The sequence below is a fragment of the Oreochromis niloticus genome, linkage group LG18 (genome assembly GCF_001858045.2).
Source record: "Oreochromis niloticus isolate F11D_XX linkage group LG18, O_niloticus_UMD_NMBU, whole genome shotgun sequence".
In the NCBI taxonomy this organism is placed as follows: Eukaryota; Metazoa; Chordata; class Actinopteri; order Cichliformes; family Cichlidae; genus Oreochromis; species Oreochromis niloticus.
In genome coordinates, this window is record NC_031982.2 from 11,023,478 (window position 1) to 11,038,492 (window position 15,015).

Consider the following 15,015-nt stretch of genomic DNA (forward strand, 5'->3'; position numbering starts at 1 on the left):
AGCTAAATGCAAATTTCATTTAGACTGCATTAGTAAATCACTTTAACAACTAACATTCAACCATAAATTGAATTCTACTTTATACACATTTGTTATGTTTTATGTGCTTCACAATGATCGACAACTGATTTGTGTCATTTCTGGAATTTTTCAGGTGTAACATGTGCAATCGTCATGCTCAGTAAAGACAGCACTGGAGACACAGGAGAGGGTGACAACTTGAACATTTCTATCAGGAGTTATTTCATGCAGACTGCCTGTTCAGCAGGCAGAAAAAACCCCCACCGCCACCATCTCCACATCCAAAGCAGGATAGGACATTACCCTTAGCCTCGGAGGGCAAGGACACATGGAAAAGCATTGGGAAATTCACATATTCCTGCATGTGCTTTGTCTGTTTTGGTGACACTTACGATTACAACTAGGTAACAAGCGGAAAATGCACTCTTGCTTTGCAATGTGAGCTTTATGGATGCACATTCCTTGTGTCTAATTAGACAGCTCATTTGCACGTCACATGTATGCATCAAAGAAGGGAATTGTGTAAATATAGACTCATATAATAGGCGATCCACAAACGTGACAGGCAAGGGAACAAAAAAAATTAAAAAGTGCTGATGAGGGAACGGCAGGTTAATACGGGATGAAAAGAATGAAAAAAAAAAAGCGCCCGGCAAAAAGAAAGAGCTTTTTAAAGAAGACCATTTGTAAAACAAGGAGTTTAAAGCCAGATTATAGGCCAACAATGACACAATCCCTTATGTTCATTCCTGTAATACGCTGTGAAGAAGAGGATTTATACTTTATTGTGGTGGAATGCATCAAGGCTGCTTTCTGCCTCCTTCTGCGTCTGCCTGCCTCTTTTCCTCCTCCTGAGGCCAGGTGTAATCCCTGCATGAAGGAAACCAAGATGCCTTCAGCCAACTTATAATGGTTCAAGTATTACGAGCGATGCCACCGGAGGGAAAATTACTTCAATCCAGTCTAAAGCATTTTCTCTACACAGGCTGACTGCTTGCACAGAGCGATGTTTGGTTTGGGTGGCTGCTCGCTGGATCTCTCCCTGATTTCTCTCCGTGTCTCCTGGTCTGAGATGGATTGCAATGGATTGTCTTAATTGTCTCTAATGACTAAATTGTCCCAACTATTTGCTTCATTAGCCGTGTGCTAGCTCTATTAGGAAGGAACGAAGCCGAAGAGGAGAAGGTAATTGAGGGTGTTAATGAATGTAATATGATGAGTGCCATGCTGAATGTGCCTAAAAGTAAAAGAAGTGGAGATGTTTTTGACAACTTTGACAGAGTGGTGGGGCATTTTATTCTGAAAAGATCTTGAATTAAATACATATTCAAAGAGTAAATAATTGAGATTTAGCCAAAAAAGGGAAGATGGTTAAGCAAATTTAACTAAGCAAAAATTCATTATTTTAACAGCAATTTGGTCCATAAAATGCTGCAGATATCTAGCTTCTCCCACCACCTATCTCTCAGAGCTATGACTTAAACTCTGTGAGCACTCAGTCAGATAAATCCAGCTCCAGATTAAAGCTTGATTGTCCAAAGTGGAGCCGATACAGTGAGATTTTCTTTGGTAAAGACAGATGTTTGAGAGGAAGTGAAGGGATTCAGGCTAGAGGCTTTAGATAAGTCATAGCTGTAAAGGTGGACCCATTTCTTTTACTGGAAGAACAACCTGGGGCAAAGCAGGTGGTGTCATAAGGAGCCACACCTGAGAAAGACTGAGAATTAAAAACTGATCTTCTTTAGCCCGTAAAAAACCACAGGTGGTTAGTTAGACAATATAACCCAAAGCAGAACAGGAAAACTCCCAAACAACTGAGACAGGGGTAACAAGATGGGCAGCGATTTACAAAAAAATTAAGAAGAACTGTTTTAAACATAAAATTGCAAAGAATTCTGGGTTTCTTTGGCACATAGAAATCATTAAAATATTCAGAGAGTGAGGCTGAAAACCAACACTGAATCACTGGGAAATGCCACCGCATTAAAAACAACATGATTCTATGCAAATGTCCATGGATTTGCAAACAGTGAACACAGTTTACACTGCATCCAAAAGGACAAAAAGCAAGCAACAAACAAAAAAAGCAGCCAAAACGCTGCCATGTAATGAAAAAATATAAAAATCTAAGACTTCTCTGGGCGAAGTGGAAAATCATTCTTTAGTCTAATGAATAAAATCAGAAATTAATTTTCGTAAATGTTAGATGCCGTGTCCTCGAGGCTAAAGAGGAGAGGGACTGTCCAGCTTGTAATAACCACCTGAGGGGGGGGGTGAGGCTGGCAGTGGGCATTAATGTAAACAGCAGGACTGCTGAATAGTAATAATAATATGCAAAGGCATTTTCACCAGAATGCGCTGCCATCCAGACATCTTTGCTTATTTCAGCAAGACAATACCAAACTACAGTCTGCAGGCAGCTTCTCAGCAAACAAATAATACTAACCCATAAACACTGTTGGGACTCTTAAATTGCACAGTCAGCGGAGCTTGCATTAATGAATACACATTTAATGTTAAGCATGAGCCGATGCTGCAGGTTTTAGCCTCAAAATCAAGCTGCACATTAATCAGACTGATTGAAAGGCTTTTTAGTACATCGCCTAACCCTGTTAAACAACGTTTCTAATCATGAGTTTACATTGATCGACACACTTTTATTTTCAGTTATGGACAAATTGGACACAGCATTAACACATTTGTGCCCACGTCCACCTTGGTGTTATCTTCGCTTGTCAGCATAGAGAGATCCTCACGTTTTCTTAACAAATGCATGTCTTAAAATAACGTCCTGCTTAATGAACACACCAGCCCTCGTTCATTTCGACTGCAAAACACAAGCTGGGGTCTTTAAGTGAGAGATGCGCTACACTTTGGCAGCACTTAACACTTGAAGCTTCCCCGCAGGTGAGAGCTTGTCAGTATGACTTACCTCTTCCTGAAAACTTCTACCTCCTCCGTGTGATCTCCTGTTCAATCCGAGAACGCGTGAGATTTTTTTTCTCTCTCTCTCTCTCCAACATCTCTTGTTTTCTCTATCTTTTTTTCTCCCCCTCTCCCATTCTCTGCCACTCTCCAGTTTTTTCCTCTCTTTCTTTTCAACACATAGGTGGATTAAGGCAGAGGGGCTTTTGTTTAGATAAAGCGAAGGATTAGGGAGAGATTTGCCCCCATAAAGTTGTGGGCTTGATGGGCCTTTTATCCCTGCATGTCCCTAAAGCTGTGTTGCCTCTGGATTAGGACTATACAATGGGGCCCCTTGTGCAGAGGGATCCGGGCCAGAGAGAGACAGAGAGAGGGAGAGGGAGAGAGCAGAGAAGGCAAGGAAAATAAATGAGACAGAGGGATTGAGACAAGGGAGGAAAAGAGGGCAATAAGAAAGAGAGATGGGGATGGACGGAGGAAAAAAGAGGGGGAATTATCCAGCTTTTAGAGGAAACTGACAGGTTGAAAACTTTTAGAGGAGGGATTTGCCGAGGAGATCCTGAGATCTTGTCACCAATAAAAGGGATTTCAGGAGGATTCAGAGGCGTGGTGCTGACAATAAACCGCAAAATTGTTGCTGTCTCTTTAAATTCATATATCAAATATATTTACAAAAAAAAGATATATATATATATATATGGAAAGCAGCTCTTACTGTGGAAATGCTCCTAGTATTGTGTGTAAGAGGTGGCTCCTGGCAAATTGCTTTGTTATTCTTGTAAAAAAAAAAAGGTCTCCCGCAAGAAGTCGGTTTTAAACTACACATCAAAATGATTAATTGCTCTGGGATGAACAGATGCTGAAATACCCTTGAATGGTGCAGGAGAGGCTGAGGCTTGCTGGATTGAACACCTAATGTATTCATGAAGTTGCAGAAACATCATTAAGAGTATTAATTAGCTGGCAGAAGTGAGCGCATTAAAGATAGTTTTGTTCTTTGTCAAATAAAAAGCTCGATTTGTTAGTTATGCAAATAGTCTAAATAAATATTATGTGATAAAGGTGGAGGATAAAACCTGAAAAGAAAATCAATAACTCATCCGGAGCCAGCGGTTTTCTTTTTTTTTTCTCCATCTAAAATGAACATTTTCAAATTTGGCGTTGCTCATCGTGTGGAGGTCATTGTTTGCCCACCTCGCTTTCAGCGGTGCATGGCTGGATGCTGGGGTAAGGGGAGCTGTTTTATGGCGTTTAAGCCCCTCAGATGCGCTGGACAGCTCTAGCCGCTCTAAGGAGCTTTAGGTGGAGAGGCGCTGAGAAGAAACTCTTTCTCGCTTTAATTGCTTTAGAGACGGTCCTCACAAAGAGACAGTGGCCAGATTTACCTCCCGTTTAAGTTCTTATTTCCATTGGTTCACAAGTTAATCCTCTTTCTTTCTCAGACCTCGGAGAGAACCGGAGTGATAGGAGCCTACCAAGGAGACACAACCAGAGAGGCACACGAGTATTTATTTTTAATTTTTTTTCAGGCGAGAGGAAAGAAAAAAAAAGACTTTGAAGAACACATGGAAAAGTTTTAGGTTGTTATAAAAAAAAGATTGGAAAAGAAAGATGACATTTCGACCACATCGAGTTCACAAATAATACTACTACTACTACTACTACTACTAATAATAATAATAATTTCACACATCTTTCGTCTGTCTCAATTTATGAGGATGAGGACGGATTCTTTTAGGCTATGTTTATTTGTCAGCCTTACAATTATTAATTTTATAACTTCTCAAACATACCACTATTTCTTTATTCTTAGGCTTTGTTTATACACGTCTAACGAGATTTTTGCTTTCAAATAAATAAATAAATATACGTGTGGACCCTCACCTTTACCTTAATCTCTCTCTCTCTCTCTCTCTCTCTCTCACACACACACACACACACACACACACATACGTTTAACTTTCAGATGACCCACGCAAACTTTTTCTGATACATGCGCGCACACCGCTGGTTGCTCCTGTGAGTGACGCGCACAGAGGCAGATGTGTTTTCTACGTGCCAGCACGCGTTAACATTAATATTCTTTATTCCGTGAAATCTTTTGTCCACCGTTCAGATTTGTTAGAGTGAGAAACATGGTCAGAGATTTTTTTTTAAAAAAAGGAAGAAATAAAAGCGTTATAGGCCAAGCACTTTCCCAAAGAATCTCCCAACAAAATATGCAAGCTTTACATTAAAAGGATACTTTGCGCTGCCCTTAATTCGCTACCTAAACGGTTTTGCTCCGGGAGAAGAAATCTTCTCTGAAAACCCTTCAAGAAGAGAAGGGCATTATTGCCCTAATCCTCTTACCCGCAGTCATTTTAAGACAGGGGTTTTTGGAGGCTGAGATGGCGTCTTGTCTTTCCTATCCCATCCCAAATCCTTCCAGGCCGGGAGAGAGGCTAAAGGCAGCACCCTGGCATCTATTAGCCATCTCTCTAAAGTCTCTCTCTCCTCCACGGCATGAAGAAAAAGCCGAAAAGCAAACAAACTATGGGTCGGATGCTTGTGCTCTCGAAAACTAACGAAAGACAATCGGATTCGTGAACGAAGTGCAGACAAGCTGTCTGAAGACAGATATGAGGGGGAAAAAAATACTAAATATATTTCTTTTTTTCTCCATAGTTGTGTTTTCTGTATGCCTGATGAATTGTCGTGAGAGAATAACTTTACTCACTGATTCAAGGTTTAAGCTTAATAAAATAAAATAATAAAATAATTGGTGTATTGAATTACACCTCAGATATTCGCAGAGTAATCTAATTCATACCACTCCATCACGATGGTAAAACAACATAGCCTACATTCCCGTAAAGTATCCAATATAAACCTTCACTTGTCATGTTTCAGGTTTGTTTATCAACTCCAGAATAAGAGGGGGAAAAATGTGTCCACAGTCACGGGTGGATTTCAGCGGGCGTAATGTGCTTAAATTGATCATATTTGAAAAATAACTCCAGACGTCAGTGCACCGACACGCCACTGGACCCTCAGCTGTGTCGCTCCCTTAACTGGCAGCACCGAGAGCCAATAGAAAGCTCGTACGACCCCAGCGAGGCTCTACTTAAAATCCCAGCTCGGGGATCTCGCGCTCCAGCAGATGGCGGCTTCCCACTTGTGCGCGAGACGCAGAGAGAGAGAGGGAGAGAGAGAGAGAGAGAGAGAGAGCAAGAGGAGCGCGAGCGGACGGGCTTGGACCGAAGCAGCACGCGGGGAGGACTTTTTCCATTGAGCTGACTTGTCATCTCACTGGCGGACAAAAAGGACGGTAAAGAGGGCAAAAACACACCCGACAGAGCCGCTAAAAGATCAGAAAAGAAGCCCGGGGAGGAAACGGAGGAGCTTGAGTTCTTTCTGTTTGAGGAGGTGACAGCGAAGAAAACTTCCGGCGCAGGAGGTAAAAAACAAATAAACCTCAAAACAGAAAAAAAGTCTTTAACTTCCTCTTATTTATCTAGTTGTGTCTGTCTGTTTAGCTGTTTTATATATATCTATATCTATATATATAGATATAGATATATATAAAGAAAAGCAGACTCCTACAGAGCAGCAGCGAGTCAATATGAAGTTTATAATGTTTGTAAAGTTTGTATGAAACGAACTGCAGGTTATTAGATGCTGTTGTGCTATTAGCTATTTGCAAATTGGATGTTTATTTTTGCACTTGATGAAAATGAAAGCAGTGCTTTGGATGATTTTTTTTTTTTTTTTTTTAATCGTCTGAGTGCGTACGAAAATACACCCCGGTGTATGAACTTAAATTCATACTGTTCACATAAGAAAAAGGTTAACAGGATAAAGTAGAAAAAAATATGCGTACATATTTATTTGTGCGCAAAATTAATATAACCTCAAAATTAAAGGCCTCCTCATTTTTTGACAGCGTCTCACTTATTCTCTTCTTTTACTTTATGAACTTCACTGTAATTTTTCAAAAACAGTTTCTTAAAAAAACAAACAAACAAAAAAGTTTAATTTCAGTGTGATTAAAATGGCTTAAAATGTTTATTAAATGCTGACAATTAAATATATATACACAGTGAAACACATAAATTTAAATCTGGTCTGAGCGTAACAAATATCCTTCATAACAGCAGCTCAGGGAAAAATTACAGATGTTCCTCGCCCTCTGACAGTTTTACAGTGACACAGCAAAGAGCAGATTGTCAGGTCGACTCAGTCCCCGGAGGGCTGTTAGCAAATAACATTTTTCCTAATTTAGTCGGATCAAAGAGTTGCACTGTACATGCCAATTTACATAATGACGGTTTCATTATCGAAGCACTGAGCAGGGCAGCCAGGAGGGCCCAGCGCCTGGAGCAAAGAGAGACTTATGAATGACAATAACACCGCGGACACGGCTCACAGCGACGGGCTATTGTGCAGAATCTGATAGGGACAGGAGATACAGGCTATAACTAGTATTTTTAAAGCTGCAAACAACAAGAAGTCGGGTATAAAGTAGAAGTTTACCTGCCCACTAAAAACGGGAAAACAGTGAAAGCATGCAGATGAGCTCACACTACGCTTATTTGCAGCTTTGGTGGATTAAAACCAATGACAGATGCGTTTTATTCCATCTCTGCAGGCATGCAGATGAAAACAAATACAAACATGTACTTTCTGCTCTCACTCCGCTGGATGGTGATTCATTTTTTATTTTTTTCTAAAATCTTTTGCGACTAGAGGCTTAATTTCATTTAATTTCAGAAGATGCAATGCAGAAAAAGGTGAGGAGAACCGAAGTCTGCACGCACGTTGGTGCACGCGCACACGCGGGAGCTCCGCCGCAGAGCTAAGCGCCGGGTCCCACTGTACGTCCGTCCATGTCAGCGGTGATGATAAATGGAGGGCCTCGCAGTCGAAACCTATTTGCACTTCCATTAGACGGGGAGCCAAATGGGGATCAACATGCATATTTTTACCCGCGGAGCAGCCATACATCTCAGCCAAAACGTTGCCCCGGGGCGATGGGATAAGAGGCCGCCAGAGAAGGGAAGGGGAGGTGTGTGTGTGTGTATGTGAAGGGGAGGGAGGGGGTACCCATTCAACTCAAATACTTGGGGGAGTAAAGTAAATGTTTAGCGAAGCACCTTCTGTCCCCGCGAATTAAACTATTCCCCACTGCCCTCTGATCACATTCATCAGCCGCCGCAGCCACTTAATAGGCTGGGAACTGGCACTGCGGGCGTCGCGCGCACACGCCAGAGCACGCACGCACGCACACGGCACTAAAAAGCCAAGAGAGGAGCAGAAAGAAACGCCTTTTACAACAACGGCAACCCGTTTGTGCTAAAACTAGCTCAGCATCCTAAATTGTTTACATATTATTATCAATAATAATAATGATGAGGAGAAAAAGAAGTTACTTAACTGAAATTAAACGAATCACATGTTTATCATAGTCGCGATCAAATTAACAACAAAGTCTTAAATTACTATTATCCATCACAGCATTGAACAATTTAAACTCTTCACACCAATATGCACTGAGTTACTGCCCCCTTTGTATTACTGCATATTCTGATTTGCTACACGAAGAAGTCAAATCCATCTAGTTAAACAAAGCAGTTAAGAAATTCACGCCCTTAAAGTTTTAATTGATGATATTATTTGAGTTCTCAGTTTAAGCGCAAGAACTTACAGCCAGTTACAAAGCTGTCATCCAGCAGGAAGATTTATATCTTCTCCCTGTGGTCCCTCTGTTATAGTTATAATAACTGCTTGGGCCTCGGAGATAGCCCCTTCTGTCAGCCTCCTTGGTGCTAATACATATCTAATCGTGTCCTCAAGCGGTCTCATCTATGAAAATCTCGGTCGTGAAGGAGAACTACAAAATAGAGTTTTTGGAAATTGCTGCCTGGTGGACGATTTCCCTTCGATGAGTTTCCTGCCTTTAAAGCTGCAAGTATTCAGGCCTGTAAGACTTATTATTAATAGCATAAGACTACCAGTAAATGACTACCTTTGGTGTTAAATATGGGAACAAAAAAGAAAAATATAGCCTTAAAAATTAACATCACTTGACCGGATTATTCATGACTTAATAATACTAATATTACTACTACTACTAATAATAATAATAATAATAATAATCCTGCTATCTGGCTGCACGTTTTACCACCGACACTCTTAACAAATCAGCTTGTATCATTTTCTAACACATTTCATGAGCGCGTTGATCTGTCAAAGCAACGTTTTCAGTGGGGAATTAGGTTCTCTTGAACACACAAACGCCAGGAATAAATTCATGAATAAGGCATCCGTCACGGTTCATTATGGCGAAGAGTGATAATTACCCCAATTAAAAGTCTTTTGTATAATTAATGGATTGAACAGAGCGGTAACTGGATGTTAATGGATAACACTTTAGTCTGAGTGAGAACATTAAAATCTATTGGCCCCTGAGCGCGTGGGCCTACTGTCACTTACTAATAAAAACGCTATGTGTGTGTGTGTGTGTCACAGCCCATCTGAAATGGGTGTTTCTAAACCATTTGTTCTTCAAATATAAAAAAAGGTTTTAGATCACGTGTTCAACAATGTTGCCTGTCAATCAGCAGTCACGCGCCCTCCCCTAACGCCAGACTGCCCATCCTTCTCTTCCCTTCCGCAGGTAGCGACCTCTCACCATGCAGCACTACGGGGTGAACGGCTACTCTCTGCACGCCATGAACTCCCTCAGCGCCATGTACAACCTGCACCAGCAGGCCGCACAACAGGCGCAGCACGCGCCCGACTACCGGCCGTCCGTGCACGCGCTTACGTTGGCCGAGAGACTGGCTGGTAATTGAGTGCACGCTCACACACACAAGCAGGAGACAGTGTTTATAGAAAAGAGCTTGAATTTGTTTGTTTTTTGTACAAAAAAAAAAAAAAAAAAAAGAGTCTACATAGAGCCAAAATTCGCGTCTGTGATTTTTCTCATGTTGGCGAGTTGTTTCTAGAATATTTTTAATTAGGTGTCAATATTCGCTTTCGCAATTAATCACCTTACACCGTTAAGGAATATAGCTGGGATCAGACTAAATAAACAAGTGAAATATGTGCTGTGGTAGGCCACAAAGACATTTAGTGACGTATTAGTCTTTTTTTCTTTTTTTTTAAACAATTAGCCATTACAAAAATCGTTTGCTTTTTCCTATTTGGTAAAAGTAAAAGTAGAGAGTGGATAATATTACAAAGGTGTCTAAGCCCTCAAGCTTTTTTTTTTTTTTTTTTTAAGCAATAAGTAAATTAATTAAATTAACAAATGGGCTGCCCTTCATGAAAGTGCCACACAAACCCACCCTGTTCAGTGAAATAAAACTTGCCGTGTGTTTTCTCTTCCAACGGCTGCGCATTTCAAGACATCATCCTGGAGGCTCGCTACGGCTCTCAGCACCGCAAACAGCGCCGGAGTCGCACGGCCTTCACCGCGCAGCAGCTGGAAGCGCTGGAGAAGACTTTCCAGAAGACCCATTACCCGGATGTGGTGATGAGGGAGCGACTTGCCATGTGCACCAATTTGCCCGAGGCCCGCGTGCAGGTAGGCACGTCCGAAGAAGAAGAATAAAAATATAATATAAAAATATATACCGACAGTTAGTGTTGGGTTTATAACGTTAGAGATAGAGATTTTATAAAAGATGGGAGACAGTTTTAAGTAAAACAAACAAAATTTCTTCATTTCACAAAAACACAGCTTGAAACACTTAAATTAAAAAAACGTGATTAGCAGTAATAAAAACAGTGTCTAAACGATATTTATAAGCAGTGTTATGGCTTTTGTAGATTGTGAAGTTTTGCATTATCATCCACAAAAGATTGTTCATCTGACCAACCTAAAAAGTTGTAAAAAACTGCCAGCTTATAACTATAACATTTTTGAAGCTTGATTGTGAATTTAAAGCTTGGGCACTCGAGCATATTATCTTTTATCTTTCGATTAAAAACCCCCAACAAGATCAAAACAAAGAACACAACAAATTAATAAAAACAAAAAACTTCTGGAACATAGAGGATCACTTATCGCAATGCACTAAAGTCTCTACCCCAGTTTCCTATTAACGGTCTATAATAATCTTTATCCTCCAGGTTTGGTTCAAAAATCGCAGAGCAAAGTTTCGTAAGAAGCAGCGCAGCCTCCAGAAGGAGCAGCTTCAGAAGCAGAAGGAGGTGTCCGGGGAAGGAGGAAGCGAGAAGGAGGACACGCCTCCCTCCACCACTATCCTTTCTGATACCCAGCTTCCACCTTCATCCTCCTCCTCCTCATCATCCTCCCTGGAGACAGAGGGTCCTGTGGTTCATCCTGTTCCACTGGACATGGAGCTGAACGTCACGTCAGCAGAACATTCAGGCAGCGAGTCGGCAACAGAGGATAATGCCACCGATAAGGAGGACGAGAGCAAATCTCAGAAAGAGGAAATGAAGTGTGAAAGGGCGGTGACACCCGGGGACGACTCTCCGGCTTGTAAAAGACTCAGCCCTAAACCAGGTAAGAATACTAAGTACAAGTCCTTTTTATCCTTGGCAAACTTAATGCATTAAATCAGCTGACTACTAAAGCATATATATAAAACTTTCTTAACCCTCTTTGTCCCTGTACAGATTCCCCCCTGGTCTCTCCGTCAGTGACACCTTCGTCCTCCAGCAGCAGCCTGGCCAGCGCCGGTCCTCTCTCTCAGAGCCACTCTTACTCTTCGTCCCCCCTCAGTCTGTTTCGTCTGCAGGAGCAGTTCCGCCAGCACATGGCCGCCACCAACAATCTGGTGCACTACCCCGCTTTTGACCTCGCTGCCCCGTCTTCACTTCCCTACCTGGGAATGAATGTTAACATGCCCCCTGCGCCACTGGGCTCTCTGCCCTGCCAGTCCTACTATCAGTCCCTGTCCCATCATGCACAGCAGGTGTGGAACAGCCCGCTGCTGCAGGCATCAACTGCAGGCGGCCTCACCAGCCACAACAGCAAGACCACCAGCATTGAGAACCTGCGTCTGAGGGCCAAGCAGCACGCCGCCTCGCTGGGACTGGACACAATGTCTAACTGAGAATCAGAAGGGGTGAAAGATGGCGTAAACTAGGCCAGAGCCTGCACATTACCATACCCTACTGCGTGTCCGTGTGACTGTGATAGCTCTTTAGGAAGCATACAAGGACTCCTCCAGCAGATGGGCACAGAACATACAGAGATGTTCGTAAATAAAACATGCCAAAATGCTTTGGACCTACAGATCTCCATTTAACATCTCTTCAAAACGCACCACATGTCGACCACCTGCTCGACTCCTCATAGCTTCTGTTGCAGCTCAGCGTATTGTTGGAAAAAGAAAACCCCCAAGATAATGGACAGCACTGCTGTAAGATGCAACACTCCATAAAGTGAAAATACTTCCAACAGTCATGCAATGCTGGACCTTCCTAAATAAATGAAAAAGAATCATGAAAAATGGTGTGAACGGCTGGACGGACTCACTTAAACAAAGCAAAACAAGAGAAATAACAATGCAAATAATGTTTACAAGAACAATGTGAATAAATGAGGCACTTTGGAAGGAATCACTCATGCAGCAAAGAGACATTTCAGTGAAGCCGTGTGGTTATGTACATACCACGTAAAACACAACAGCACATAAGTAAAAATAAACCCGAGCCATGTTGTCCTCAACACCATAATTAAAAGTGACTAATTCACCAGTTTAATAGCCACTAATATGCCACTTTGTACAGAGGCTGGCTTGATAATGAGAAAATGATTTCAGTGACTAAATTCTCAGAGGTTTTAATTACATTTTGCCCTGGGCTGAGAGAGCTGGGCCTAGCGCAATTACGAACATGCGTAACACTTAATGCAGCATTTTTAGATTCAATGGGTCCGTACGCCAAAACTGTACTCTGAGGCAGACGCACGACTTTGCAATGACTTGTTCATCTCCTGCGAATACAGAACGATGGTAAACATATTAGGACTCGGTTAAATATTGTCTTGACTTGTATTATTCCCGCCTTAATAGTCTCTCGAGGAAACATGCAGCTTTTCATTGAAAGCCACACCGTCAGCACTTGATGAGAATCACACACGTCTCTGATGTTTTCCGTTAATGTGTTTTGGAAGATAATGTCTTCAAATGAAAAAAAAGCACATTATTTTAATATGTAAAATACAAAAAAGTCTATCTATTAATGTTTACTGGTAAAGTAATTGTAAAGTTCCTATTATGTTGTATAATTAATAATAATGGACTCTGTCTCAGATAAAATTCCTTGTCAGATTGTAAGATTGTATTTACTGAGCTCACCGACAGCCCCGTCCATCCCCTCCTGTCTTGGTTGTCTTTTTAACACTCCTGGATTGATCTGATATCTAAAATTTAAAGTTTTTTTTTCCTTCTTTGAGAATTAATTTAAAAGAAGAACCTGAGCACACTTCATTTTTCTGGAAAACTACCACCCTCCGTGTTTTTCAATCAATCCAGGTGTAAAAGCAAAAGAAGGAGAAGACATCTGAGTGAATAATTGACCCGAGTCCTCTGTGCTCTGCTGTCTCGACTCTATTTGAGTCCTGTTGTTGTTTCTAATGCTGTTCCCCGACTGTTTCTGTCAAACTACTTGGTCCGGTGCTAAATAGATATGTAAAGGTGGAGGAGAGCGACCGGACCATCAGCAGTGTTGTTTTCTTTGCTCCTCTCAATAATGTAGACTTGAACTTGTGTTGTTGTAAAATAACTTCAAATAAAAACATTGCCTGAAGATCTTTACAATGAAGACTTCTTGATTTTTGCTGAAGATTTAAACAGGACGGGTGGTCACGGACAAGCCTTGAAAAAAAGTAATTAAACAGCACGAAGTTAAAGATACGGCGAGCATATAATCAAGCTATATATTTGTAATATTGTTACACCATTTCTCAGCGAGTGTTAAGCAAAACATAAAACCTACTTATTGAGTGAAGTCCTGCAATTAATATAAGCAAGTAGATTTTTAATATATCAGTTTAGTCTGAAGACATGGATGATGAGAAGAGAGAACGAGCAAAGCAAAGAAAAGGCACGGGGACGATGGAAGAGCGGAGGGAAGGTCAAATTTAAAGAACACTAAAAATACAAACACAAATACATGAGAATTTGCAACAAGACAAAGGGTACAGGAGCAAAAAAAAGAAACACGTAATCTGAAATATCTGGGAAATAAAAAGCAGCGTGGGGACATACGGCATCCCCAATGAATAAGCAGGCCATTATCCTGAAGAATGACAGCCTGGGGCGGTGATTATGCTGCTATTATATCTTTAACAGCATGGTTTGTCAAAATGCAGACCCCCACCCAACCCTACTCTCTCTCTCCCTCTCGCTCTCTCTCTCTCTCTCTCACACACACACACACACACACACACACGCACACACAAACACTCGCAGACACTCAGGGCAACTGGGCATCTCTGCCACATCCTCTAAAGCACGCCCTTGCTCCTCTCACAGTAAACTTTACATGTATTGCATGTGACATTGTTCTGCTCTTAAATGAATTGGCCTTGAATATATATATATACATACATATGTCCCTCTCAGTGTGTGTGTGTATACGTGTGTGTAAATAACTAATGCACCTTGGCTGCAGTTATGAACGACCGCTTCCCAAAATTTGGACAGAAGGGGATAATGATCTCACCAGATTAGCAGCGTTAATGTGGGTGTAACACCTCACCCTAAACCTTGTTGTGTTTTATTACACCACACACACGCGCGTGTCCTCAGCCAAGGGCATGCTGATGTGTGACTGATATGTCTGCATCCAAAGTGAATGTCCTTGTTATCCAGAGGAGGAATCTGTCCAGGTACATGGCAGGATTTCCTCCCATGGGGCTTTGGACCAGAGAACATAACAATAGTCTTGTTCCAAATGTTCACTTTTTTCCCCCTTAACACCCATTCCTCCCCCCAACACACACACACCCTGGGGGGCTGAACAGGGATTGCTTGATTGTACTGCTGCAGGGTCAAGTGTGTTGAGCCCTTGATGCTGGATCAGGCGCTTCCATCTCTAACACTC

The 15,015-nt window shown here is 41.7% G+C and overlaps 1 protein-coding gene across 1 annotated transcript; it reads left to right on the top strand.

Moving 5' to 3' along the window:
• Positions 1-6,065: 6,065 nt before the first annotated feature.
• On the top strand, positions 6,066-13,715 carry dmbx1a (diencephalon/mesencephalon homeobox 1a). Its single transcript, XM_003438017.5, has 5 exons — positions 6,066-6,385; positions 9,605-9,774; positions 10,338-10,516; positions 11,065-11,464; positions 11,578-13,715. The coding sequence occupies exons 2-5, from the start codon at positions 9,621-9,623 to the stop codon at positions 12,015-12,017; spliced, it is 1,173 nt and encodes a 390-aa protein (XP_003438065.1). The 5' UTR covers positions 6,066-6,385; positions 9,605-9,620; the 3' UTR covers positions 12,018-13,715.
• Positions 13,716-15,015: the final 1,300 nt, after the last annotated feature.

What these genes read in the sequence shown, in the direction of transcription:
- dmbx1a (XM_003438017.5), top strand. Translation starts at nt 9,621, where the DNA reads ATGCAGCACTACGGGGTGAACGGCTACTCTCTGCACGCCATGAACTCC. An exon ending in GTTGGCCGAGAGACTGGCTG is followed by an intron (nt 9,775 to 10,337) that starts GTAATTGAGTGC and finishes GCGCATTTCAAG; the next exon opens with ACATCATCCTGGAGGCTCGC. An exon ending in AAGACTCAGCCCTAAACCAG is followed by an intron (nt 11,465 to 11,577) that starts GTAAGAATACTA and finishes GTCCCTGTACAG; the next exon opens with ATTCCCCCCTGGTCTCTCCG.